Consider the following 25,373-nt stretch of genomic DNA (forward strand, 5'->3'; position numbering starts at 1 on the left):
CCCAGCTTGGGGGTCTGTTGCCTTCACTTTCAACCTGGACAGTGGTTTTGACACTCGCTAGTCCTCAGTGTCCTTCCTTCCACTTAGCGTACTGCTTCATGGTGCTGGGTTTGGGGTGAAATCCCACATGCATGCTCAGGAGCTTCCTTTTCTTGATGTTAGTTGCTTCTGTCTCCTTCTTTGGTCAGCTTATTATCCTAGCAGGGTATCTGATCACCGGTAGAGCGTAGGTGTTAATTGGCCGAACATTCTTCTACCCATTCAGCTGACTTTTCAGGACTTGCCTTACTATGTGGATGTCCCAGGTACCTATAGCTGTCCTCGATGTCTGCAATGTTGCCTTCTGGTTGTATAATCCCCTCAGTTCTAACCGCCTTCCCTCTCTTTGTTACCATCCAAATACACTTCTCCAATGTCATTGCTGTAGATCATAGTAGTGTGGGTCAGTGAATCGATGTGTCGTTCACTCCTGGTATACAGCTTGCTGTCATTCATGTAGAGGATTTGCTGATGATTACGCCTTTCTGTAGTTGGTTTCCCTAGCCAGTCTTGTCAATGATCTCACTGAGGGGGTTCAGGCCTATGTGGAACAGCAGTACGGAAGACCACCTCCTTGTTAAATCGATTGGCTTGAAGTTGGACTGATGTTCACCACAACGCCATCAAATTTCTGATGAAGGCTCTTAGGATCCTGTTGATCTTGTATAGCTCAGGGCATTCCAGGATCCAGGTGTGCTTTCTATCAGTAGATGGTGTTTTACCCCTCTGGTGTTTCTGCCCATTCCTTTCCGTGCCAAGTATTGAGCCATATGCCTGTTCATCTTAGCTGCTATGATGCCAAACAGAAGCTTCCATTTGGCACTGAGGCAGGTCTTTGACTGGTAGTTGGATGGGACCAGTCCCTTATGGTGATCCTTAGGAATCAGGACTGTCCGGCCTTCAGTGAGCCATTTTGGATGTGTCTCATCTACTAGCTACTGGTTCATTTGTGAAGCCAGACACTCATGGAGTGCAGCCAGTAGGTGTGAATCATGTTTGGTCTTGGTGTTTTCCAACTCTTCATACTGAAGACATTTTCTTAGATATCTGCCACAGTGATTGTTACTGGATCCTGTTCAGGGGTCGACATTTAGATCCACTGTGGAGGTAAACACAGACAACACAAGAGCTCTCGATTGTCTCGATCCTTGTTTATTACTCATCACCACACAACTGAATACGTTTCCCTCCAAAACACAGCAACAACACTTCCTGAGAACTGGGTGTGAGTGGAGCCCTCCAGTGGTCCACCACTGAGCGTCATGCCTGATGAAAACAAACTGTGAAGAGTCCAACGACCTTGGATCAAATGTGTCGGGCAGACAATGGTGCACTGGGCCAGGAACAGAAAACGAGTCTCTTGGGGGATGGAGAGACAGCACAGAGGGATTGAAGCACGGGTGTGAACTCTCGGGCAAGAATTCCCTGGGGACCCAGAGGGGCTGACCAAGTTCAGCCGGGAAAACCCCGAGGTCTTCTTTAACCACGCAGCGCAACCCCAGTAAAACCCACAGAAGACGGTCAACCCAGTTGCCATCTGTGAGAGAAGCACGGAGCGCGGCCTTAAGCGACCGGTGGAAACGCTCGCACATCCTGTTGGCCTGCGGGTGGTACGCAGTTGTTCGCTGGACCTTGATTCCCAGGCCATCACCCATGGCAGACCAAAGCTCTGAAACAAACTGGGGGCCCCTGTCTGAAGTGATGTCGGCGGGGGGACCGAAACACGAAAAATGACAAAAATTCCCTGGCCACCGCTGCTGCTGTAGTGGACGCCAGAGGCACTGCCTCGGGCCAGCGGGTTGTGCGGTCCACTAAAGTCAAAAGGTGCGTGAAACCTTCTGACTGCAACAGAGGACCAACCAGATCACATGCACATGATCAAAACGCCTCCCTGGGGCGTGGGATGAGCGCTGCTGCCCAGTCTGTCACCGATTTACAAAGGCCAAACCTAGAGCTGACCAGCTTGACCGAGGCCTAGACCCCTTGGATGAGAGAGGGCGTGTACTGAGTCGAAAACGCCACGTCTGACGTGTCGGTGTTCAACGCAATCTCCGCCGATGGAAACGGGTGGGCCAGCAGGGCGGCGTGGGCCAGCAGGGCGGCGTGGGCCAGCGCGGCCTTGGCCCCAGAAAATGGCTGGATGTGTTCAGGGAGCCAATCAATGGAGTCCTTAGCTGTTTTACCCTTCAAGGCAGCATAGAGTGGCTGCAGCAGGTGCGCAGCTCTGGGGGAAAAGTGGTTGTAGAAATTGGCCATCCATGAGAACTCCTGCAGCGCTTTAACCGACGTGGGACGTGGAAAAGCCGAAACGGCCCGGACCTTGTCAGACAACGAAACCACACCGTCAGCGGAAATGCAGTGGCCCAAGAAATCCAGAACCGGCAACTCGAACTGGCACTTGGAAGGGTTGACGATCAGGCCGTGATCGTGGAAAGTGCAGGTAGCCAAGAAAATAAGATCCACTTCCTCAATCAGGGAGCGATAATCCTTCACGCCAGAAGCAGAGAGTTGGTGAGGCCGGTTCTCACAGCCGCTGGCAGCTGTCGGAGGAAGATGTGGGCGAAGAGCAATCCCCCGTCGTCCGGTCCGAGAAAAGATAGCATGTGCTCCATCAGTTCGAGAGCCGTACCGCCACCCAGGCCTGAGAGGGAGAGGAGCTTAAAGCCTGCTGCTCTGTGTGTCTCACGTCTGCACGCAGATCTGTAACGGCAGCAGAAACATGACTGTTAATAACAAGATTTGTGCCTTGCTGCATGCACACTACAGAAGTGATGTACAACAGACAGATTGCACTAAACACAGACGATATCACAAAATTACACATCTGCTGACATATAACCAGCAAGTATCTGCTTCTTTTTTGTCCTATTAAAATGTCACTCATTCAAAGGGAAGTGTTAACAGCAGACTCAGACCATGGTGTAATAAAGAGGAAACTATTCAGCAGTAGGGATGGGTATTGATAAGATTTTCACGATTCCGATTCCATTTTCGATTCTGTTTAACGATTCGATTCTTTATCGATTCTTTTTTTTTTTTTTTTTAAAGGAGAACACTAAGGTCGATTAGCTTAGAACTTTGTTTTATATCTTCTCTTTGAACAAGGTAGAAATTGAGGAGTAACATGGCCTTACAAACCCAACAGTGAGATCTTAAGAGATCCAGTCTATGGCTCTTCAAAGGGGTGTCACAGGGTCCCCAGGAAAAAAAATTGTAAATGTAAAATAATAAAATAAATATTCTTCTGTAGCAATAACAAAGTATAACATAAATTGTTCTGTGGCAATTACACAAGAATATCCAGTAATGTCCCTGCCTACAATTAAACACATTCACTTACCGAAAATCGGGGGCATCTGCTGCAGCAGCCTTTTACCACAAACTTAGTCACTGCTCGGTGATATTCGTCTATCCTGGCCTGAAAGGAGACGCTACCGGTAGACTGCAGCGAGAACTGCCAGCATCTGAGCCAGCCAGACTCTGTCTGTCTCTCTCATCATGGTCACCTAAATGCACAGTAATGGCAGGTTTTGTAATAAGGCAGATCGCGCTAACATAATATGCACTGTTAGTTGATTATTTACCTGCCGCATTAACGGGAGAGGACGTGCAAACGTTACCGCTGCTGCTGGGTTGAGATTCACGAGTCCGGAGCGGAATTAAAAACACAACATTCATTTAAGGTCATCGCGTGTTTTGTGAGCAAATGCTTTTGCATATTCGTAGTGTTTCCTCCCTTAAATGAAATATCTACTTTGCAAGTATTGCAAGTTGCCCTGTTCTCATCCGTTCTCATAAAGTATAATCAAACTTTCGAGCGTTTGAGCCGCTTAGGCGCCGTGTTTCCTGCCGGGTAAATGACGCTCCGCAACGTGGTGACGTCATTCGGGGCGACTGGAATCCATAAGGGCATCGTTTTCAAAAATGGCAAACAATTCCAAGGAATTGAAACAGTGGGAACCGGTTCTCAACAAGAACCGGTTTTCGATACCCATCCCTATTCAGCAGAGACAGAAACCACACATCAACTGCCTGTAAAAGACGAACATGGCCAGCAAATACAAGCGACTCGGCAAGTACATTTAAAAAGAGCAATCTTATTAGTGTTAATTAAACAGTAATAGAACTCAACACTCACTTTATCTTTCTCAGGTTTTATCTTTATTTGATCTATTCCTCTCACTGGTTTCCTTTGTTTTTACAATAGTTGACGTTTTTGTTTAGTTGTTATTGTAAAGCAGATTGTACAATATGATCTAAATACATGAGCACAATGACTGACGTAAACATTAATCGACCAATGGTTTAAAAAAAGCAGCAAACTGCTACAAACTGCTGATGGCAGCAGTTTGTAGATGACACGAGAAGTAAACACGATTTTAACACTTTTGACAGAAAAACAAAGGGCAGGTTTCGGTTTCGGTTTTTGTAGCTTCTTCTGTTTTCTTGTTTGTGGCTTTTGTTTCATTGATTGACATGTAGAGAGTGGAAGTACAGTGCAGGAAAAATCTGTAGCTTCTTGTTGTGTGCCCACCTTATTACTAAATTAGGCAGAGCACTCTGAATTGAATCAGGACATAAAGTACGGTCTTTATGTTGCTTTATTGAACACTCTTCATCTTACAACTAGCCACTTAACGGGGCTTCCTCCGGACAACCACATCCGGTTCAAAGGTCATCACCTTAAGACATAGCCATATCAATACATGACATCCCCCTTTTCCTTAGACTCAAACTTTAGTTGTAATAACTTTGATGTCTTTTTTTTTCCAACACTGAACATTCTTCTTGTCTTACTTTCTAACAAGTATATAATCTAACTATCTCACCACACATGTACCTTTCTTTTTTCAACATATACATGTCGAAATACACATATGAACTTGAAACTTGCCAACTTTAAGTTACCTCTTCACCTTAACATATTATAGTTCATTTCACCACAAAATCACGAAACCTCTCAGGTATCTTTTTAGCCCTCTGTGATCTACTTGGTCTCTCTGGCCCCTGGGAGCCCTCTTGTGGTGTTGGAGTGAAGGTGTCAGTCTTTGTGGGTGTTTCACCTTCCTCCCTTTCAGGTATTGTGTCATAGTGTCCTTCTCTGGTCTCATTTGTCTCGTATTTCTTCACATGTGTGGTATTCCGGTGATAGCGAGCTCCTGTTGGTGATTCAATAATGACTTGGTTTCCAGTTCTGCTTACAACTTTGTGTGGTGTTGCGTTGAATGGTGTTGTAAACTTGTCCACTTTGTCTTGTTGAACCAGCACTGTGTCTCCCGAGTCAACTTTTGAATACTCAGCTCCCCTTCGTTCATCAGCATAAATCTTTGATTTTCCTTTCTGTTCAGCGTCTCTGTCACGCACGTCCAACTCCGTTGTTTTTGCCTCACTGATGTTCGGTAACTTTCCTCTCATTTTGCGGTTGAACAGGAGTTCTGCTGGACTTTTGCCCGTGGTTGGATGTTAAATGCTGCGATACACTGTTACATATTTTCTTAGCTCTCGCTTCCAGTCAAGTCCTTCGGCTTGTGCGATCCTGATTCTTTTCATCAAGGCAAGGCAAGGCAAGTTTATTTGTATAGCACAATTCAACAACAAGGTGATTCAAAGTGCTTTACAGAGACATTAGAAACAAAAACAAATAAAAAGCATGATTTAAAATTGATTAAAACAAGCAAACAAACAAACTAATTAACAAACAAACAAAACAGTATATAAAATCAAAACAGATGAAATCAGAACAGTAGATAAAATCAGTAGTTAAATGTAAGTTTTGAAATTTAAGCTTAAAAGTGTGGATTTGGTGCTTTATTCAAATGCAACTGAGAATAGGTGAGTCTTCAACCTGGATTTAAATAAACTGAGTGTTTCAGCTGATCTGAGGCTTTCTGGGAGTTTGTTCCAGATATAAGGAGCATAAAAGCTGAATGCAGCTTCTCCGTGTCTGGTTCTGACTCTGGGAACTGATAAAAGACCGGATCCAGATGACCTGAGGGATCTGGAAGGTTCATACTGGGTCAGGAGGTCACTGATGTATTTTGGTCCTAAACCATTCAGAGCTTTATAGACCAGCATCAGAACTTTAAAGTCTATCCTCTGACGGACAGGCAGCCAGTGTAAAGACCTCAGAGCTGGACTGATGTGGTCCACTTTTTTGGTCTTAGTGAGGACTCGAGCAGCCGAGTTCTGAATGAGCTGTAGTTGTCTGACTGATTTTTTAGGTAGACCTGTAAAGATGCTGTTACAGTAATCAAGCCTACTAAAGATGAATGCATGGACTAGTTTTTCCAGGTCCTGTTGAGACATCAGATCTTTTATCCTTGAAATATTCTTGAGGCGATAGTAAGCTGACTTTGTTATTGTCTTAATGTGTTTTTCTAAGTTTCAACAAATTTCTCGCCTGGTTTGTGGTTTTTAGGTATATAGATTGAAGTTCTCTGGTGACCTGTAATCGTTTTTCTTTGGCGCCAAAGACTATTACCTCAGTTTTGTTTTTGTTTAGCTGGAGAAAATTGTGGCACAGCCAGTCATTAATTTCCTCAATGCATTTACCAAGAGCCTGTACAGGGCCTTGGTCTCCTGGTGACATTGTGATATATATTTGTGTGTCATCTGCATAGCTGTGGTAGTTTATTTTGTTGTTCTTTATAATCTGTGCCAGTGGGAGCATGTACAGTGGGGCAAAAAAGTATTTAGTCAGCCACCGATTGTGCAAGTTCCCCCACCTAAAATGATGACAGAGGTCAGTAATTTGCACCAGAGGTACACTTCAACTGTGAGAGACAGAATGTGAAAAAAAAATCCATGAATCCACATGGTAGGATTTGTAAAGAATTTATTCGTAAATCAGGGTGGAAAATAAGTATTTGGTCAATAACAAAAATACAACTCAATACTTTGTAACATAACCTTTGTTGGCAATAACAGAGGTCAAACGTTTACTATAGGTCTTTACCAGGTTTGCACACACAGTAGCTGGTATTTTGGCCCATTCCTCCATGCAGATCTTCTCGAGAGCAGTGATGTTTTGGGGCTGTCGCCGAGCAACACGGACTTTCAACTCCCGCCACAGATTTTCTATGGGGTTGAGGTCTGGAGACTGGCTAGGCCACTCCAGGACTTTCAAATGCTTCTTACGGAGCCACTCCTTTGTTGCCCGGGCGGTGTGTTTTGGATCATTGTCATGTTGGAAGACCCAGCCTCGTTTCATCTTCAAAGTTCTCACTGATGGAAGGAGGTTTTGGCTCAAAATCTCACGATACATGGCCCCATTCATTCTGTCCTTAACACGGATCAGTCGTCCTGTCCCCTTGGCAGAAAAACAGCCCCATAGCATGATGTTTCCACCCCCATGCTTCACAGTAGGTATGGTGTTCTTGGGATGCAACTCAGTATTCTTCTTCCTCCAAACACGACGAGTTGAGTTTATACCAAAAAGTTCTACTTTGGTTTCATCTGACCACATGACATTCTCCCAATCTTCTGCTGTATCATCCATGTGCTCTCTGGCAAACTTCAGACGGGCCTGGACATGCACTGGCTTCAGCAGCGGAACACGTCTGGCACTGCGGGATTTGATTCCCTGCCGTTGTAGTGTGTTACTGATGGTGACCTTTGTTACTTTGGTCCCAGCTCTCTGCAGGTCATTCACCAGGTCCCCCCGTGTGGTTCTGGGATCTTTGCTCACCGTTCTCATGATCATTTTGACCCCACGGGATGAGATCTTGCGTGGAGCCCCAGATCGAGGGAGATTATCAGTGGTCTTGTATGTCTTCCATTTTCTGATGATTGCTCCCACAGTTGATTTTCTCACATCAAGCTGCTTGCCTATTGTAGATTCACTCTTCCCAGTCTGGTGCAGGTCTACAATACTTTTCCTGGTGTCCTTCGAAAGCTCTTTGGTCTTGGCCATGGCGGAGTTTGGAGTCTGACTGTTTGAGGCTGTGGACAGGTGTCTTTTATACAGATGATGAGTTCAAACAGGTGCCATTCATACAGGTAACGAGTGGGGGACAGAAAAGCTTCTTACAGAGACGTTACAGGTCTGTGAGAGCCAGAGATTTTCCTTGTTTGAGGTGACCAAATACTTATTTTCCACCCTGATTTACGAATAAATTCTTTACAAATCCTACCATGTGAATTCATGGATTTTTTTTTCACATTCTGTCTCTCACAGTTGAAGTGTACCTCTGGTGCAAATTACTGACCTCTGTCATCATTTTAGGTGGGGGAACTTACACAATCGGTGGCTGACTAAATACTTTTTTGCCCCACTGTAAATGTTAAACAGAAGGGGTCCCAAGATGGAACCTTGGGGAACTCCACATGTGATACTTGTCTGCTCAGATGTGAAGTTACCTATTGATACAAAGTATTTCCTGTTTTCTAAGTATGTTTTGAACCAGTTTAGTACAGTTCCTGAGAGACCTGTCCAGTTCTCCAGTCATTTGAGTAATATGTTGTGGTCAACTGTATCAAATGCTGCACTGAGATCCAGTAAAACTAAGACTGACATTTTTCCACTGTCTGTATTCAGACATATGTCATTGACCACTTTGGTCAGAGCGGTTTCAGTGCTGTGGTTCTGTCTAAAACCTGACTGGAAGGCATCGTAGCAGTTATTCTGTTTTAAGAAGTAATTGAGCTGTTGAGAAACTGCTTTTTCAATGATCTTACTTAAAAATGGGAGATTTGAGATTGGCCTGTAGTTGTTCATTTGTGTCTTGTCAAGATTGTCCTTTTTCAGTATAGGTTTTATTACAGCAGTTTTTAGTGGTTCTAGAAACACACCTGATATTAAAGAAAAGTTGACGATCTGTAACAGGTCTGACTCTAAAGTCTTTGAGACCTGTTTGAAAAAACTTGTTGGCAGGACATCTAAACAGCAGGAGGAGGAGTTCAGTTGACCTAAGATGTCCTCCAGGTCTTTGCTGTTAATAGGGTGAAACTGTTTCATGGTGTTTAAACAGTTTTTCGGTGGACACAGTACATATCCTGGATCTGCTGTTGATGTACCAATTGCTTGTCTAATTTTTTGGATTTTTTCTGTGAAGAATTTGGCAAAGTCATCAATGATGCATTTTGATGTTCCACTTCCCCATTTGCTTGAGCCCATTTTGGTGTAGTTCTTACATGTTTGATTCCATGAGTTTCACAATATTCTCTGAACAGCTCAGATTTGAACTGTGGGCCGTTATCAGATTTGATGGTAACTGGTAGCCCATGTCTGCTAAATATACAGTCAATAGAGTCAATGACTTTTTCAGCAGTTGTAGATGACATTACATCATACTCATAGTACCGACTGTAGTAATCTATCAGTACAAGTATTGAGTGGTTCGAAGGTAGCGGTCCCAGTAAGTCTACCGCCACATCTCGCCATGGTCCATCCGGTAAAAGTGTGTTTCTCAGTGGTTCAGGTGGATCTGGTCTGGCTACTATTTGACATCCGTGACAAGCTTTACAAAACTTTTCTGCAGCTTTGTCCATCCCTGGCCACCAAACTTTTGTTCTGAGATGCTGTTTGGTTCCAACAATTCCTAAATGTCCTTCATGAGCTAGTGACAGTGCTTGAGCTCTCAGGTTTTCTGGTAATACAATGCGAGTTCCCCGCAAAACTATGTAGCCGATGACACACAGTTCATTTGCAATGGGTGCATATGTTTTGCATTTTTCAAAGTGTCCATTTTCAATAGCTCTTCGCACTTCTGTTAATTCTGAGTCTGTAGCAGAGGCTTCTTCAACCTCTCTTGTTGTGAGTGCTTTTGGAGTAGCATTAACTGCAACAAATCTCACATATTTGTCAGATTCATGCTTATGTGTCTCTTTTGACGTGGTGTCAGACAGCAGTCTTGACAGTGAATCCGCAATGTTCTGTTTTCCCGCAATGTGCACTACTTTAAAGTCATATGGTTGCAGTCTGAGAACCCACCTTTCTATGCGTGCACAAGGTTTAGATTTCTGGCTGTATATGACCTCCAATGGCTTGTGGTCTGTGATGAGGTCAAACTTCCTGCCATACACATATGGATGTAGTCTCTCATATGCCCATACTAGTGCTATGGCTTCTCTGTCTGTTTGAGAATATCTTCGCTCACAGTCTGTTAAACTCCGACTTACGTAGCACACTGGTACCTCTTCTCCGTTCTGTATTTGTATTAGCACTGCGCCCAAGCCTTTGCAGCTCGCTTTAAACGTGTACAAAATTGTTGCACAGTCTCACCTGGTGTTTGGGACAATTTGTGGAAAGTTTGGCGTGCGTATGCTGTATTCACTTGAGGGAAAAAATAAGTGTTGAGCGCAGTCACCGCAGCGGTGTAATCCTTTGCCTCTCCCGTTTGTGGTAGAGTGGAGAAGACGTCCTGCACGTCCTGTCCGGCCATGTGCAGTAGAAGAGCGCGTCTCCGCTGTCTGATCGCGTCTGTAGCATCATCCGTCAAAATAAGACCTTTCCCATCAGCAAACAACTCGAAGGATGTTAACCAGCGCGTCCATCTCGGTCCGAGCGTAGCTGGATCAGTGTAGCAGGCGAACGGTTGAATACCCGACTTTTCCATGTTAGCCCACAAGTTTTTCGCTAACACCGTGCCGCCGCTGGGTCTACTTCTCACAAAAACAAATCCAGGTCCGTATCGTCCTCGTCGCCATTGTTGTGTGCCCACCTTATTACTAAATTAGGCAGAGCACTCTGAATTGAATCAGGACATAAAGCACGGTCTTTATGTTGCTTTATTGAACACTCTTCATCTTACAACTAGCCACTTAACGGGGCTTCCTTGAACCACATCCGGTTCAAAGGTCATCACCTTAAGACATAGCCATATCAATACATGACACTTCTCTTATCATCAGCAGATTAATGCTTAAACGATCAGATCAACTTTTCTGGCAAGGAAACATGGTGTTTTTTTTAGTGACAGATGTAGCAGTTCCATTTCCTGAATCACTTCGTTGTACAATAAATTACATATATTTAATGAGGTCATAGAAAACGTTTACCTTGATACTGTAAGTAATGTAAAAAAAAAAAAAGATGTCCACACGAGCCTCGCTCTTCTTCAACCACTCTTTGCCTTTTTCATCTTATCTCTCATAGCACATGATCAAAAATGGATCGACAACCATTTTAAGGTCCAACTAGACATAGGCTGTATCCCAATTCAGGGTCTGCAGCCTTAAAGGCCGCATTTTAAGGCCGATTACGTCACCGCGACGCGACGAAGGCTGTCCCAATTCGAGGCTGCTCGAAATGCGGCCCTCAAATGCGTCCTTCATTTCCCTGAATTTTAAGGACGTGGCGGTGTAGACTTCGTGGCCCAACATATCCCAGAATGCATAGCGCGGCGGTGGGTGTGGATAATTTTGCCGAAAAAAACTGCTAATAAAGGGCGCCTGAAGAGTAAACTTTAAGTACTGAATAGTATGTCACTTATTTATGTGCAAATGTTTAATAACGAAGAACCTTAAAACATTACTGTTGGCCACATGTCGGCAAAGTTACGTAACATTAGTGACGTTTGTACTAACTTGGTTTTAGAGCCTTTACTTTAAAATATACGCCGTTCAATAGCTGACCTTAATCTTACAGAGAATGATCAAAGCTCATGTAGAAACAAACAAACAAATGAACAAAAGATTTTCTCCTTCATTTCTGTCAAACAAAGCTGTATGAAACGTTTCCAGCTGTTAGTATCATGGTTGCTAGGCAACCTGGGCAGCGCAACGGAGGCTAGACCGTCCCATTTCACAAGCCTCGCACTTCCGGCCTTAGCGGTCTTTAAGTACGTGGCCCTTGAGGACCGTTGAGGCTGCGTACTTTAAGGCTGCAGACCCTGAATTGGGATACAGCCATTGTCTCCAAATGTCTCAGGGATCATCCAGATGTTTTCTGTCCAAACTGAGACGAGCCTTTATGTTCCTTTTGGTCTGTAGTGATTTTCTCCTTGAACTCTGCCATGGAGGCCATTTTTGCCCAGTTTCTTTCTCATTGCTGAATCATGACCTTAGCTGAGACGTGAACCCTGCAGGTCTTTTACGTTGTTCTGGGTTCTTCTGTGTCCTCCTGGATGAGTCATTGGGGTACTCTTGGAGTAATTTTGGTCTAAACAGGATAATGTGCACAGGGTTAAAGTGGATTCGGCAGGTGGAGGAACCCTAAAATCAGCTGTAAGGTCTCAGTGTGGGTAAAAGAATCAAACTCTCAAACTCAATAATTTCTATTGAGCACTCGAGTAGATGTTCTTAGTGTACAGGCTGTGATCAGCTGACCTGCTGCTCTTCGTGCATGCACACACCAGATGTAAAAAAAATGTTTCATAAGTTGTCCTGGTTGATTTCATCCTCTACACTGACAGAGCACTGTTAATGCTGTCTGATTTCTAGATGGTATAAAGTTGGTATGAAGGTGAATTTCAGTCAATGAATCTCTGCTACACTTGATGTAAGCTAACTGTGACCATGAACCCACAACCACTGTGCAGCAGTCACACACTGTTCTTTAAATTAAACCCAACACAGTGCAGCAAACTAACCTGTTTATCCTGCACAAACCTGCAGAGGATTCTCATGCAGAGACAAACATACAAAAAAATCTGAAATCAGGAAGCAGCTCAAACACTTTTTCACACTGTTTATTTGGTTTTGCTGATGTTAACACAGTCGCTGATGTTAAAATTTTCTAATTTCTTTAAACAGAGTCAGGGGAACCACTAAAGAAGAATACAAAAGAGAAACCAGAGCTCAGGATGGTGCTTGTTGGAAAAACTGGATCTGGAAAAAGTGCATCAGGAAACACCATCTTAGGAAGAAAGGGTGCTTTTGAATCTAGAGCATCTTCAAGCTCGATAACTTCAGTGTGTCAGAAGGAAACAGGAGAGTTTGAAGGTCAAAAACTGGCTGTGGTCGATACTCCCGGTCTGTTTGATAATGTTAAAACTGAAGAGGAAATGAAGACAGAGATCAGGAGAATCATCTCCTTTGCTGCTCCTGGTCCTCATGTGTTCCTGGTTGTGATCTGTGTGGCCAGATTTACAGACGAACAACGAGAAACAGTGAGAATCCTTCAGCAGATGTTTGGAGTACACTTAGCAGACTACACCATGGCCTTGTTCACATGTGGAGATAACCTGGAGCATGATGGAGTCACCATAGAACAATTCATCAGGGAAAATCTAGCTCTCCAAGACTTCATCCATCAGTGTGGAGGAGGATATCATGTTTTGAACAACCGAGATGATGACAATCCCTCTCAGGTCAGAGAGCTGCTGAGGAAGATCAACACTGTGGTTCAGGGAAACGAACGAAGCTGCTACACCAATGAGATGTTCGAAGAGGCTAAGGAGTCCATGAGAAAAGCTGAAAAAGACTTCAGGATTGTTGTTGTTGGGAAAACTGGAGCTGGGAAGAGTTCATCGGGAAACACCATCCTGGGAGGAAAAGCCTTTAAAACAGCATCAGCTTCATCCCCTGCCTCAGTGACGTCAGAGTGTCAGCAGGAAGCAGCTCTGTTTGATTTTCAAACCCTGGCTGTTGTTGATACTCCAGGCCTGTTTCACTCTGTGTTTACCTTAGGCCAGGTGAACACGGAGATCAATAGATGCATCTCACTGGCTGCTCCTGGTCCTCATGTGTTCCTGGTTGTGATCCAGCCAAACATATTTATAGATGAAGAACAAAAAACCCTGAGAATCCTTCAGGAGGTGTTTGGAGATGAAGCCGTTCGTTACACCATGGTGTTGTTCACACATGTAGATCTGAATGTCTCCATAGAAGAATTCATCACTAAGACTCCAGCTCTTCGTGAATTCGTCCGTCAGTGTGGAGGAGGATATCATGTTTTTAACAACAATAGCAGAGATCCTGCTCAGGTCAGAGAGCTGCTGGAGAAGATCAGACTAATGGTTCAGAGAAACGGAGGAAGCTACTACACCAACAAGATGTTTGAAAAGGCAGAGAGCGCTATAACCAAAGAGATGGAACAACTTCAGAAGAAAAACCCTGGGCTGATGGCCACTGAAGCAAGATATGAAGCAGAGAGAAAAAACAAGTTTATCCAGGGCAGCTGGGTTGGTGCTGTTGCTGGAGCTGCTGCTGGACTCGGTGCTGGAGCAGCTGCTGGAGTCAGTACTGCGATTGCGACCGAGCTTGCTATTGGAGCTATTGTGGGAGCTGCAGCTTGTCCAGTAGGAGTGCTGGTTGGAGCTGGACTGGGTGTGGCAGCTGGAGCTGCACTGGATCGTACTACTGCTGCTAAAGTGAGGAAGCAGGCGTGTACTACACAGTGACAAATACTCACTCAGCATCAGCTCATTCACATCATCAAGACAATATTAACAAGTCCTTCTCATTATTCTCATTTTTATTTTCTTATTTACTTTTTATTGGATTAAATTAAAACGAATTATTAATTATTGATCATGTTAGTTGTTGGAGTGATATTTTATGATTGTCATTTGTACTTAGAAACATAGCATCAATAATGTTTAGAGGTATATAATCGATTAAATATTGATAGAATGTCTCATCTGCAAAGACTGTGTGCGTTCCAAAGTGCTCTGGCATACACACACAACCTAAGGTCATGACAGGTCGTACCTTCTCTTCCTGATTTATGGTATGGGAGGACACCTACTCTGTATCTGTTTAAGTATAAGAGCCCTTTATTTAGGTGAACCGTTGGACTCCTAGCACCAGCTTTGGGGAGTTGTTCGCAGGGTCATATTTTCACACACACACACACCTACACACAGACAAGGTACTCTTTGTTCACATATATGCCTGGTTGAGATGTCACATGTTAATGAGACTATGCATATTTATGTAACCACAATAAAGAGCAGTGCTACGGGGAAGCTGTCTGAGAGTGACTGGGGTTCGAGCAGCAGGAACAGCGCTCGTCTTGGTCATCTCCCTCGTGCACAAGATCACACAAAGAGCTCTGGTGACTTGCGTCTTGCTTTCACCATTGTAGTAGAATTGTCTCGGCAGCAATAGGTTTATGCCGAGATAAATGTAATATTAGTTGTGGCGCTTTCTTGAATCTGTCTCTCTCAGATGATGTAGAGTGTGTTTAAAAGCATTGTGAGCTAAACAGATGGAATTTATTGATGAGGGTTGCTTCTTGTGCTGTCAGAGGAGAAACTGCAAAAGAAGCTGGTCTGACTGCACATACATAAATACATGTATGTATGTATGTCTGTATGTATAAGGGAGGGAGGAAGGATTCATCCAAAGGAGGGCTGCTACGTCACAAACTATTTCAGCGAGTAAACCTGTAAAATCTGTACACAAAAGCTCACCTGTTCTGTGTCAAGAAAACCACTAAACAAGACTTTACCATTAGATTCTGGCCACAGGTTTCGGGGCCAGTACTAAAAGTACACTGGTTTATTGGAAGCCCCCATGGCTGGGTTATGAACTAGCAAAAATAATAGCGTATAGTAAAAGAATAAATAGTGGTAGGTAGCTTCATTACACCTTTTGATTATCACCATGGACTGCTATCAGAATACCTGGTGGTATTTTCATCCTTCTCTCAGGAAATGGCATTAACTAAGTTTGTGATATGAACTCACCCTGATTTATCTTTCCTAAAGTAACATAAAGACAAGTAATGTCAGAAATCACAGAATAAAAGGGCTGATTGGACCGGTTACATATAACAAGCACAGTCATTTGTGGAACTGGACATTCAACAACTGTTAACATTGGGAAAGCTTCTACATATATCGACACATTCAAATTGACTGATTGTACTTTTTTAATGCTGTGATGTGGAAAACACTAATACAATAACAGCATTTGGTCATGCTGCTGTCACTGATGCCTCAAACACATTTGACAGCTTCTAAATTAAGCTTACCAACATTATTTTATTTCTTTTTTTATTAGTCCTTTATTTATCCAGGTAAAAATCTTATTGAGATTAAAAATCTCATTTCCAAAAGAGACCTGGCAGTATTATTGTGAGTTATGACCCACATGCTAAGTAGTGCACTGCATCAAAAGTAAATCCTGTTACATCATGAAAAGAAAAGAAAAACAACTCAAATAAAGTAACAAAAATATGTATATTATCAACAGGGTGTATAAAACCGTTCATTGTGAAAAGTAAATCCACAAAGTTTATGGTCTGATATGGAGGATGAGCATATATTACACCTGTCATTATGAGACACCATCAAATCACTCCAGCAGAGAGACCTCATGGAAGTATGCTCCCAGCAGCTTGACTCCCTGAATGTAGTTTGATCTGAAAATGGAGAAATAAAGCGATGATAATGGTTTATAATTAAAAAAACTCACTTTACCTGTGATCACATTTTAGCATAGAAATAATCTGGAGATGACAAACATGATCCTCTCCTTTTACTGCAATATTTCGTCAGTTTTATCTACTTGTTCCACATTTCAAAAGAAGTGAAACGGTGTGAGCTGTGACCAACCTGTTGATCTTTTCATTCTGAGAGTGAGCTCCATCATCAGAGGACCCTATAGGAAGCAGCATGACATTACGGCCTGTGGCCTCCTGGAAGGTCAGGGTGACCGGGATGCTGCCGCCCTCGCGAGTCAGATCAGGCTCGACCCCGAAGACTACAGTACAACGAGGAGGAAAAGAAAACAAAAGCAGTAAAAATGTAATAATGACAATAATAATAACATCCTAGCTGTCCCTGCATAGGTACAACAAATCTGGGCACAAGCCTATCAGTGAAAATATCTGAAAAAGGCTTAAAAATATGTCCACAAAAATATGCATAAAAAAATGTCCCTGTACCTGTCTTTATGGCCTTTCTCCCTGCCATGTAGTGTGGGTGGTTGAAGTCTGAGACCCAGGCTTTGGCACCGCTGTCCCCTGTCACTTTCAGTTTATTGGGGGTTCCCAGTTCAGCAAACCTCTTCTGCAGATGATCGATGACCTTGAAGAGGGAAAAATAACTTAGACTTGTTGAAGCTTTAATGTAGAAATAAATTGAAGTTGATCTTTAGCTATTTCCAAGTCCAGGCTGAGATTCATTTAGTAAAACCTAACAAAACCTCCTTGTTACGCAATCATTTGTGACAAAATCACTATGTCTTGTCTGCTTGATTGGTTTGCCTGGTTTTCTGCAGATGTATTTTAATGCCGTAACCTGGGACTTTGTTTTTTTCTCTGAATAAAATCATCTGCATTCACTTTATCTTACAAAAATAAGGATGGCTGAGCAAATCATCTGAGCAACAAACTACCAATAAGTGGCAGAGATACAGAGTGACTTCTGCTACTTAATTATAAAACGATGATTTAAGTTAAGTGAGTGTTATATGCGATCACTGTGACCTATAACATTGTTTACCTGCTTCTTCACAACTTTGGGGTCCATGTCAGGCACAAGGCGGATGGAAAACTTGCCAATGACCTTGCGAGGAATAACCGTCTTGGCTCCTGCTTCAGAGAAAGCCCCCTCAATACCATGAAGGGAAAGAGAAGGATATCTCCAACGGTGCATGAGGATTTGCTCCTATGGTGGAAAAATAGGTTCAAAAAGTGTGAATGACCCCACATTATACAGCACATTTCCACCAATGAGTGATGTGAACAACATAAATAATTTCTTTGCCTTTGTGTCATGCAGCAGCTGGTCAACCCCCACATCTTTACAGTACTCATCCAAGTCAAAGTCGATCTTCTCGTACAGCTTTTGCTCCTCTGCTGTCAGAGGCGCCACACTGTCATAGATCCCAGGAACCAAAATCTTACCCCTTTTGTCAACCAGGGAGCCTGTGCAGGAAGTCACAAACACATGATTAAAACTCTAAACTGCTGTAAAATAAGGTGTGTGAGACTAAAAATCACAATTATCAGCTTCACTTGCCCATAAGTGCGATGAGGTCAGTCATGGCCTCATGAACAGAGCCACCAAACACCCCTGAGTGCAAGTCCTTTTCAGCGCACTCCACCTTGAAGTTTGAACGTAAAACACAATTTTAAAAAAAAAACACAAAAAGCTCAAGTATGCCCCTCTTAAATTGAAACACTGTCCCCACCCCCCAACAACAATAATCCAATACTCCACCTCAATGAAGAAATAGCAGATTCCTCTCAGACCGTAGGTGATGCAGGGTTTGCTCTTGCCCAGCCAGTAGTTGTCAGAGATGCAGACGTAGTCCACGTCTTTAAAGAAAGTGTCCTTTCTAGAAAACACAAGATCATCCAGACCCTCAGATTCAGATTCTTCCATCCCCTCGAAGCAGAATTTGATGTTGATGGGAAGGTCCTGCAACAAGAAAAGAGATGCATAAGAAAGAAAAAAAAATCAACAGAATAAAATTTGGTTACTGGTTCAAGTTTAAATTCAGGCTCATTGTGAATCTGTTTTTCTCATTTTCTAGAGTTGAAACATATGAAATAATTTCACATTTTTAACAACAAATGATCTCCAAATCAGTGGTGGGTGCCCCACACCAAATGTGCCAGAGTAAATATAAATAGTAGACAGCAGTAATGCATGTCTTACATTTCTCACAATGAGTTTTAATAACAAAGCTGAGCATGAGTCCAGACTAAGGATATAACTGACGATTATATATATGATAATTATTATGCAGCTAAACACTAATACTGTACATTTATCAGCTGAAATTTACTGCTACCAACTAAACAAGTATTTACTGCCATTTCATCTGAAGAGCCAGAGAGCCATAGCAGAAAACACCAACTAAAGACAGATAAGGGTCACATTTTTGTAAATAGGCCAAAATTATATTTTAAAGTGGTATGAATGACCCACATATCTTTTTAGAATACAGTGCTATAGTAGCTATTCTGCTTTATTATCACTGTACAAAAACGAAAGAAAAACATTAATAACATTTTAAGTAACGGTGTACATTTACAGATTCTGAATTATACCATCACACCTCAATATACTCCTGTCACTGTTCAAACACAGCCAACTTAGCATGTTAAGCCACTTCAGGGTTGTTTTTAGGACACACTAAAATATCATATCATCTTTAAACTATCTGAACTTGAAACACCTTTTGTTGGCCAGCTTAAATCTGGCAGTAACTGTACCTTTCCGATCTTCTGATACGCTTCAATGCAGTTAAACCAGGCCAACACTGGACCCTTGTCATCAGTAGATCCTCGTCCATAGAGCTTACCTACAAAAATAAAACTTTGTTTCAGTTTCAAGGTTCTAATGAGAAGATAGTGGAGTTGAAAAATGATACTAAGGTTATATTTATTACATAGTCAGCATTGAATTTTGTAGCTCAAAAAAAACTCCCCCAAGGAAACACAATTTTAGGGAAGCAAAAACATCTAAATGCAAATATGTAGAGCAATAATTCAACTTAAAGAAGATCCTAAAGAGTAGCAAAAAAATGACTAGGTTAAAATTATTCAGGCACAGCTTTTGCATTACTGTGTGGAGCATAACAAAGCATAGACACCAATTCAGGAATGCTGCAGTGACTTAGTTATGTGAACAAACAAATGCACAGTCTGTGAAATAAAGGACCAGTCATGACTCACAAAGGAAAATGCCTCACTTGAGCCTTTTTGCCTTTTCACAATCCGAGTGTGTTCCCAAAGATTCTAATAATACCTTTACTGGTTCAACTTAACCTGAGAAGACTGTTGATAAGAATGCAGTTCTATCAAAAGACTTTGGAAACATGCTGCTACCTGTTACTGCAAGCTTTGAGAGCATTTAAATAAATTTAACCAATCTAATCACCAAAATTAGAGTTTGATTTTATTTGATTGTTATTTGATTTTATTCATGTTGCAGTGAGACATTCTGTCATGTGACCTGCTGAGGTTACCTGAGGCAAGGTGTGAGTGGAGACTGAAGTGCCTAAATAGCATTACAGCTGGCGTTGTAATTCACCACCTCCGTTCAACGATGGTCTTTCACGGTGGCAACCTCTAAACAACCTAAAGTGGTGGGGCAAGGTCTCAACTTTAACCTCATATGATGGTGAAGACATCTTTTTTTTCTTCACACCCTGGCTAATGTGATGACTCGCATGATCAACAACCCTCGGGACCACCTGAGAAAAACTATTAGGGGTTAAATACCTGAGACAAACATCCATTTGTTTTAGAACTGAAGGAGCCTCTTGGATGAGAGGTGAAACATCTTTACAAACTAAATACACCCTTCTTTTTTCAAGCTCTCAAGACGCACCTGTGACTTGTTTTGTGTTTCTTATCTTTACCTGTTAAAAATACATTCACCCAATGTTCCCAGTCTACGTAGTTGAGCTTGCTGGCAGCATGCCTTCTCTTAGCTATGCTACCTTACGGGAATTACACACCTCAGTCCACATGTCCTCATCCTGCATTACCTACCTGCTAATTGGTTTGGTTTTTTGTTCTCAGTAATCTCAGTTAAGACCACTAAAACACTGAGTCCTCGCCAGGTTGTGACAATGTTAGAGCTCATACAGAAACAGCTCCAGGGTTGTTTTGTGCAGGACACAGGCCAAAAGTATTCTCCTCTTACCGTCTTTCTCCACCAGAGTAAAAGGCTCTGTGTCCCAGCCGTCACTGATGTTTGCTGGCTGAACATCAAGGTGCCCGTAAATACACACCGTCTTCTTTGCTGGGTCTGATCCTAACTGCCCCAGGATGATAGGAGGCAGGGGGATCTCCTCTCCTGAGGGAAGCTGTATGAATAATGATTTATGGTGAAATTTAAGTTAAAAAAGATAATGTAAAATACAAATCATTAATGCATTAAGAAATGTAACCAGTGCAAGACCTTCTGCTTGCCAACGTCCACCAACTCCACAGTCCCTCCCAGCCTCTCGATGTCCTTGGCTGCCATCTCCATCATTTTTTTGATCTCCCCGCGCTTCTCAGGCCAAGCAGAAACACTCTGGACACTCACCCACTCAGCCAGGCGCTGAGGTAAATTATAAATAAGTGATTTAAAGACATTAAAATCCTTTTTTTTTTTTTTTTTTACTATTTCATGAAGTTACTGATTGCAAAAGAATGAGCCAATGTGAGTGACTCTTAGGACATTAGACCCACAAAGATTTGATTCAAGCAGCAGTTACAGTATTACTGAATCTTATCAGGAAAACTGGTTTTACAGTTGGCACCTACTATAATCCAAGTTTAAGTGAATAAGTTGCAAATCTGTCCAGTTTTCAGTTAGCTCAATAAGCCATTAAATCAAGTGACAATCATACAAAAAACGCAATAATTAAACAGCTGCAATTTATTATTTTTCCTGAGTGATCTTACCTGCACATACAGGTCCTGGTGGTCGTCCACATACTTGCAAAGTTCTGTGAGATGAGCCATTTTTGCCAGGAACGAGAGCTGAGGGTTAAACAAGCAGACAGGTGCGAGTACACCTCTGGGTTTGTGCAATCTTATGAGAGGACAAATCCTTCATGCACGCATGCACTTCACGTAAATGATGAGATTTCCAGCCAAACTCGTTTCACTTCATAATTTTGCAGAACTATAGCTGCAGCCGTTTGGGGCTTTAATGCCAGGCTTTCAGAAAAAAACAGTGAGAAAAAAAGCTAACACCTATGAGGCTTACATTACAAATTTTTACCATAAAATGACAATAAAATAGAATTCGCATTTCAGATCTGCACAAAAGGTTAAATGTGGAGTTTATTTGTTTTTTTCTTAGAATAAAACAGCAGTTAATGTAGTCTGATTGATAGCCTTTTTGAAGAGGTAAGATGTCCATTCATTGTGTGAAGAAAGCCATAAATGACGATTTAATTGTGTCATGCTGAGGGAGAATCTGAAAATAAGCCATGAAAATTTCACATGGAGGTTATTTTTCACAGGTGTGCACTGAATGCCAACAATGGCAAGTGAAGTGAGTGTAATCGCTAAGTAAAGCGAAAGTAAAACGGCTAGGTAACACATCAGAGATGCTGCCTTAAGGTGACTGAGACCTAATCTAGCCCTCTCTGACAAATACTTTTCCTGGGTGAAGGAAACGGCTTCCAGGGCCTAATCCGTGGATCGACTTCCTCCGAGGCGTGGACGTCTATCAGCAGAGAATGTACCTTCACCTATCAGCAGAGAATGTCCCTTAGTCTGTAACACAGTCAAATATATTCTCAAGTAATATTCAAGCATGCCATTCAGCGTGTTAGTACGAGCTCGGGAGCAGCTTGGGAGAACAAGAAAACAGAGACTGCTTCAGGTTGTCTTCCCAAATCGACTCAACTTTATTCACAAGTACAACAGTTTATATAGAGGGTAAAATTCATGAGACAGCAGATTATCAGTTTAAACCAGTACAGACCAAGATAAGGGAGCGTCTTCCTGCCCTTGGGTGAAGAAGCATCCTTTGTGTAGTTTATCAGTTCAGCTACAATTGTGATTATCTCAGCGACATATTTTCAAGGCACAAAATAAAGAGTTCTTTCATTAGTGAAATCTGAAACAAACCATCTGGCCTTCAACAGGCGTCTCCTAAAAGATTAAGAAACTAATGTAGCTGAGGGAGTGATCTCTGTGGTATTTCAACCTTGTACCAGCCTGTGATTCTCACACATCAATTCTTGGGTCAAAGAGAAAAATAACTAAAACAAAGGGGCCTTATTGAATGACAGAGTTTTCCTGTATAATGTCACTATAAAACAATATCCAGTAAATGCTCCCATGGTACTAAAATACCTAACACTGGGCATGTCTGAACTGCAAAGAGAACCATTAAAATCAGACTTACTTTGTTTTTATTCCGGTGTTTCAGATTGACTACTGTTGGTCAAAGATATATGTGCCAGACTTGCTTTTCAGTAGCCGCTAACAAACCAGGAAATGAACGCAGTTCACTACGTCTTTAAAGATGCATTCATGTGCTTGTTGTTTTTGTTTTTGTTTTAGAATTTAAAAAAAGAGTAAAGAGCATGTCATTTTACCGGGCGACGCTAAACGCCGAAGATCAGGCTGAAGGTGTGTGCGCAGTGTGGAGCAGGGAAATTATTTTACTGCTATTGGTAAATAATCATCAACATTACTATTGCATTAATAATATAATCTGCAGCATTGATATTGTATTCAGAGGTTTAAACAGTGTGTGTGTCTTTCAGAAAACACACACACACTTAGTTAAAGAGAATCATTTATAGGTGGAAGTTTAATCATGTTTTGCTTGGGGTTGCAAAAAGAGCAGTTTGTCGCAGAACTGCTGCTGAGGTGTCAAGATGACAAGCAAGCATCCGGCAGTGACAGGATGTACCTGCCATGAAGACGAAGACAACGTTCTTTTAAACTGTGTTAAAAGTCATTGTGGTTTTGATTTGACGTATGCATATATTCTGTCTGTGACGTATGAAGGGGCGTCATTAATTCAAACCCTGATGGTATATCTGCTTATGCTTTGATTAAGTTGAAGATCAATCCCTGTCTGCGTACAGACTGGTCTTCCCACGCGTGTATTCATTAAAATCAATTGTTTGACCAAGATCTTGGACCATGGTTGTTTGTACTCTCCTTCCTCAATTATGTGAACCTTAACAGCAGGTTAAATTAGTAGTTCCCCCAAAAAAATTTTTTGCTAGCCCCCCCCCCCCCCACACACACACACACCCAAATGTTGTTTTCATACTCCATTGCACTTTATTCCACACCCCAAACCTTCAATTAAACAAATAAACTAAATAAATTACAGGTTGCAATAAAATAAAATTGCAATAAAATTATACCATTTTATGGTGTATTTTACGTATAGTTGTTTTGTTGTTGTTGTTTGTTGTTTTTATTTTGTAAGAATATTCAACATTGCTGTCAATACATTTTTCCAAAAAATGTCTCTCTGTGCAAAATGGGTTTAAAAACATAAACAACTGTGGGATACTGTTTGTCTGTGATTTGGACAGCCCAGCTTCTGCTCCCGACGCAGGGGAAATAAATTCTGTCGGGGATACCGACCTTGGCACCGCCGTTGTGCAGGTGAAGCCAAAGGCAAGATATGCGTCATCATGTTCTCTAGCCTTTGGCTTGGAAGGAAGCTGGTTTGGAAGCATATTTGGCGATACATCATCCCGTACTTTGCTTTTGGAAGCCCAGTCAAAAACCTGTACATTATGGTAGAAGTGTCCAAGCATTCTTTTTTTTTTTGATTCACACTGCCCCCCTGCAGTTGCTCTGCCCCCTCCACTTTGGGAACCACTGGGTTCGATAAATGCTCTTACAGCCTTTGTTATGATTCCCACACAGTTTTGTGTGATGTGAAAACAACTACAGCACACTCACAGCGGATGTTAGTCCGCTCAACAATTTCGTGTTTCGAGTTTGGTGTTCAACACATCAGACACACCTGTGCCTGCAGCTGTTTCAGACTACTGCGATGACGTCATGTTACGTTGCACATGCGGCTGTCACACGGCACGTCAAACTGTATATCACCAGTTAACGTGGGTGTGTTTCCTAAATTAGCAACAGGTGTTTAACAGCTGACGGAGTGAACAGATGTGTACAGGTAAAGTCGAGGCACAACGCCTTTTGTTATGTTTTAATTTAAATAGTTTTATTGTTGTCTGAAGGTAATATTGATACTACGGTCAGATGAAGCCTCGAAGCTTTCCATCCAATTGGATAAAACAAAAGGTTTATTTCTTGAGACTTCATGTTCACACAATTCTAACTACCTTGCCTCTCTTTGTTACCATCCAAATACACTTCTCCAATGTCCAAATCACATTCCATTGTCATTGCTGTAGATCCTAGTGGTGTGGATCAGTGATTTTATGTCTCGTTCACTCCTGGAATACAGCTTGCTGTCATTCATGTAGAGGATTTGCTGATGATTACGCCTTTCTGTAGTTGGTATCCCTAGCCAGTCTTGTCAATGATCTCACTGAGGGGGTTCAGGCCTATGTGGAACAGCAGTGCGGGCAGACCACCTCTTTGTTAAATTAATTGGTTTGAAGTTGGACTGTTGTTCACCACAACACCATCAAATTTCTGATGAAGGCTCTTAGGATCCTGTTGATCTTGTATAGTTCAAGGCATTCCAGGATCCAGGTGTGGGGCATTGAGTCATAGGATTTCTGTAGTCAATCCAGGTGATGCACAAGTTGGTGAGCCTGATCTTGCAGTCTCCGGTTACTGTGCTTTCTACCAGTAGCTGGTGTTTCTGCCAATTCCTTTCCGTGCCCTGCTCAAGTATTGAGCCATATGCCTGTTCATCTTAGCCGCTATGATGCCAGACAGGAGCTTCCATATGGTACTGAGGCAGGTCATTGACCGGTAGTTGGATGGGACCAGTCCCTTATGGGGATCTTTAGGAATCAGGACTGTCCGGCCTTCAGTGAGCCATTTTGGATGTGTCACATCTACTGCTGGTTTATTTGTGCGA

General features: G+C 42.4%; 2 protein-coding genes across 2 annotated transcripts; one reads left to right on the top strand and one right to left on the bottom strand.

Annotated features, from left to right (window-relative positions):
• The first annotated feature begins 4,007 nt into the window (after nt 1–4,007).
• LOC309699468 (GTPase IMAP family member 8-like) lies at nt 4,008–16,227 on the top strand. The gene is made up of 2 exons (XM_082522488.1): nt 4,008–4,111; nt 12,733–16,227. The coding sequence occupies exons 1-2, from the start codon at nt 4,087–4,089 to the stop codon at nt 14,319–14,321; spliced, it is 1,614 nt and encodes a 537-aa protein (XP_082378614.1). The 5' UTR covers nt 4,008–4,086; the 3' UTR covers nt 14,322–16,227.
• LOC309699469 (cytosolic non-specific dipeptidase-like) lies at nt 15,779–22,249 on the bottom strand. Its single transcript, XM_082522489.1, has 12 exons — nt 21,984–22,249; nt 21,281–21,358; nt 20,790–20,933; nt 20,532–20,694; nt 19,094–19,182; nt 18,093–18,293; nt 17,892–17,976; nt 17,637–17,797; nt 17,373–17,537; nt 16,814–16,955; nt 16,482–16,629; nt 15,779–16,288 (listed from the first exon to the last, which is right to left on the bottom strand). The coding sequence occupies exons 2-12, from the start codon at nt 21,338–21,340 to the stop codon at nt 16,222–16,224; spliced, it is 1,425 nt and encodes a 474-aa protein (XP_082378615.1). The 5' UTR covers nt 21,341–21,358; nt 21,984–22,249; the 3' UTR covers nt 15,779–16,221.
• Between the last annotated feature and the right edge of the window lie 3,124 nt (nt 22,250–25,373).

Source organism: Aulonocara stuartgranti, assembly GCF_965226115.1.
Source record: "Aulonocara stuartgranti genome assembly, chromosome: 22".
Lineage (NCBI taxonomy): Eukaryota > Metazoa > Chordata > Actinopteri > Cichliformes > Cichlidae > Aulonocara > Aulonocara stuartgranti.

Coding starts and splice junctions, on each gene's coding strand:
- LOC309699468 (XM_082522488.1), top strand. CDS start 4,087: ATGGCCAGCAAATACAAGCGACTCG. Junction 4,112..12,732: donor CAGCAAATACAAGCGACTCG/GCAAGTACATTT, acceptor TTCTTTAAACAG/AGTCAGGGGAACCACTAAAG.
- LOC309699469 (XM_082522489.1), bottom strand. CDS start 21,340: ATGGCTCATCTCACAGAACTTTGCAAGTATGTGGACGACCACCAGGAC. Junction 20,934..21,280: donor ACCAGGACCTGTATGTGCAG/GTAAGATCACTC, acceptor AATTTACCTCAG/CGCCTGGCTGAGTGGGTGAG. Junction 18,294..19,093: donor CGTATCAGAAGATCGGAAAG/GTACAGTTACTG, acceptor TTCTTGTTGCAG/GACCTTCCCATCAACATCAA.